Genomic DNA, 3,307 nt, shown 5'->3' with positions numbered 1-3,307 from the left:
TATTTTCAACTAATTACATGTCCCATTTGTTCACATTCCCTCACCTCTCTCCCCATTTGCCCCCACACCCTCACCTCCCTCCAATTTTTGCCCACACAGAACTTTGAGACGCCCCTATATTTTCAACTAATTACATGTCTATTTATCCTCACTCCCTCACCTCTTTAATTTTTTGTTGATGACATTGCCTCTTGACCGGGACTTCTCAAATATTTATTGGAAATGACCTAAATATCATTTTCTTCAACTACTAACTAAAAATCTCTTAAATTCTCCCTAAAATCATTCATCTTCACTATACAACTAACCATAGTTTGCCCCCCACTACAGGAAAATCCTGGCTCCGCCCCTGGTCTTGAAAGCATTTTATTATGTAAGGAAGGTTATTAAATTTAATACTTTAAGAGATCAATTCTTTTATCTATGAGATTCAATTTTATTAATGTTGAATGTTGCAACAATCAAAAGAGATTACTAAGTCAAAATGGAGGAAAAAAAAACTATTGATTATTGATGGGATTACTATAAACCTGAAGTGCTTTGGCTTCCTAATTGAGGACCTACGCTTGTTGGACTAACAATAAACATATGAGTCATGATATGTTATTTAACTCTATTGATGTGTAAGTATGGATTTTAACTCTATTAGGTGAATGTTATTTAATTGATCAATTATCGACCACCGACATTGATGAGGACTTGTAGATTTGATGGCGTGCACATAGAAAAATAATGAATTTAGCACGATTTGTGCACTAGTTAACGCTGTTTAGTCGGTAGAGTATCTAACTGACATGTGGAGCTCAGAGAGTGATGTGCAGGGTACTCTGTCACTTGTATTTGTCCTGATGAAAGTGTTGGGAAGGAATTGTCTTGGCTCATGTGGCAGGTAAAGGAGTAGTTTTTGAAAGGTCTTTGTGAGGTCTTGAAAGCATTTTATTATATAAGGAAGGTTATTAAATTTAATACTTTAAGGGATCAATTCTTTTATTTATGAGATTCAATTTTATTAATGTTGAATGTTGCAACAATCAAAAGAGATTATTAAGTCAAAATGGAGGAAAACAAACTATTGATTATTGATGGGATTACAAGAATCTTAATGGGGTTTATAAACCTGACGTGCTTTGGCTTCTTAATTGAGGGCCTACGCTTGTTGGACCAATAATAAACATATGAGTCATGATGATCTAACGCCTCCCCCCCCGCCATACACCCCCAATCACAAAACCGTAGATCATTTTCCTTGGGATATTAAAGAAAAAAATTTGTGATCTGTGTATCTCGAGGCAAATGATCTACAGTTCTATGATGTGGGCATATGTCAGAGGGGGGCATTAGAAAATCATTATTCTAAACATATCGATGCACTCTATTCAAATAAAATGATTTTTTATTTTCCAAAAATACCCTACAATGCATTGAATGTGATGAGAAACATGGATAAAATTCCTAATAAGTCTTTTTTTAATGACTCATCTATTGTTTATGTTCACATGGCTCAGGTGTGGATCCTGGTCCATGCTCTAAATGGTTCCTCAGCCATGCAACATTTTCCCTATATATAAGTTAGGTTCGAAGTCAACACATTTGCCCTATGTGGCTTAAAAGTTTTGAGCTGATTTTTGGTGACGATGATCTGTACGTGAGAAGATCATTCTCACAAAAAATCAGCTGAAACTGAAATTTCTAAGTCCATCAAAAGTGGTTAACAAATTTTCCGATAAAAATCAACAGTTCACAATTCTAAATCACTTTTGGATTGTTTATTAGATTTTTAAAAATATTACTTCGAAGACCATGAAATGCGTTGATGAGCTCTTAATGTCCCAGTCTGTCTTCCACCACGTGAAATTGATTTTGACTTTGACTATTTCAAATGTTGACTTTCCCAAGTACTCTAAAGATAAATTCACACCCATTAAATATTCATCCTCATCAATCCATAATAGTAAAATCTTCACAATTAGGTCCCTTCAATTCAAAATGGCCCCGAAACCAACAATGGTTTTCTTCAAATTTCTCTGTTCCATTCTCATTTATGATGGTCTGACCACTGCCCAAACCCAACCTGTCTTTGTACGCAACTTTTGTGAAGGAGCAAATTACACTAATAATAGTCCATTTCGTTTTAATCTCAATCCACTATTCTCTTCTTTATCTTCTAATGCCACACCCAATAATCATTTTTTCAACACCACTATAGGCCAAAACCCTCCTGATAAAGTATATGGCCTTTTCCTTTGTAGAGGAGATGTTACAGCTGATATGTGTAAGAATTGTGTGGAGACAGCAAGCAAAGCCATCATCCAAGTTTGTCCAACACAGATGGAGTCAATTATATGGTATGATGAGTGCATGTTAAGGTACTCCAATCGATCCATCTTCTCTACTATGGAGACTTTGCCGAATTATGATATAGCAAATGGGCAGGGTCTCTTAAACCCAAATCAATTTAATACAAAAGTGAACGAGTTGATGAATGGGCTTGCAAGAAGAGCTGCAAATGGATCTTCGACTCTTAAATTTGCAACTGGAGAAGCAGACGTTACAAATAATGCGAAAATACATGGGCTAGTGCAATGTACACCAGATTTATCTCAATTTGATTGCAACAGATGCTTATTAGATGCTGTCAATCGGTTTTCGATTTGTTGTGATGGGAAAATAGGTGGAACAATTCTTAAACCAAGTTGTTATTCGAGATACGAGAGTTTTCGTTTCTATGAATCTGCACCAGCGCCACCACCATTAACGATTGCAACCGTCACAAAAGGTAAGTATACACTTGAGATCTTATTTTCTTTATTTATATTTTTGTTATTTATTATTATTTCTAAAGCTAGATTACTTTCAATTTTATTTCCCCTCCCACGGTCGTTCATGGGAGACAAGTATATATATATATGTGGGTCAGGATCAAGGGCCATATGAAAAAACATATGTAAAAACAATGCAACATTAATAAATTTTCAAAATATGGGTTAGAAGTTTTGGATTAAGCTGATTTTTTGTGAGAATGATCTCTATGATGGGAAGATCATCTGGAAAAAAAATCAGTCAAATCTGAAACTTCTAACCCCAATAAAAGTGATTCAGAATGTGAACCGTCGATTTTGTATCAATTTTTGTCAATAATTTATAAATCACTTTTGATGGATTTAGAAATTTCAGATTGAGCTGATTTTTTGTGAGGATGATCTTCTCATCATAGTGACCATTCTCGCAAAAAATCAGCTCAATCCAAAACCTCTAACCCATATTTTGAAAAACCATTGTTTTCATTTATGTTTTTACATGTCCCTTG

At 34.9% G+C, this 3,307-nt stretch overlaps 1 protein-coding gene across 1 annotated transcript; it reads left to right on the top strand.

Moving 5' to 3' along the window:
* The first annotated feature begins 1,986 nt into the window (after positions 1-1,986).
* On the top strand, positions 1,987-2,934 carry LOC147390256 (antimicrobial ginkbilobin-2-like protein). The gene has a single exon (XM_086457748.1). It carries the CDS (start codon positions 1,987-1,989, stop codon positions 2,932-2,934), a length of 948 nt encoding a protein of 315 aa, XP_086313874.1.
* The last annotated feature ends 373 nt before the right edge of the window (positions 2,935-3,307 follow it).

Source organism: Akebia trifoliata, chromosome 11 (assembly GCF_017979445.1).
Source record: "Akebia trifoliata isolate Shusen 1 chromosome 11, ASM1797944v1, whole genome shotgun sequence".
Lineage (NCBI taxonomy): Eukaryota > Viridiplantae > Streptophyta > Magnoliopsida > Ranunculales > Lardizabalaceae > Akebia > Akebia trifoliata.
The sequence above is the reverse complement of the archived record's forward strand: the minus strand, read 5'-3'. Positions and strand labels throughout refer to the sequence as shown.

Bases quoted from the DNA above. Each gene is read 5' to 3' on its own strand.
- LOC147390256 (XM_086457748.1), top strand. From the start codon at position 1,987: ATGGCCCCGAAACCAACAATGGTTTTCTTCAAATTTCTCTGTTCCATT.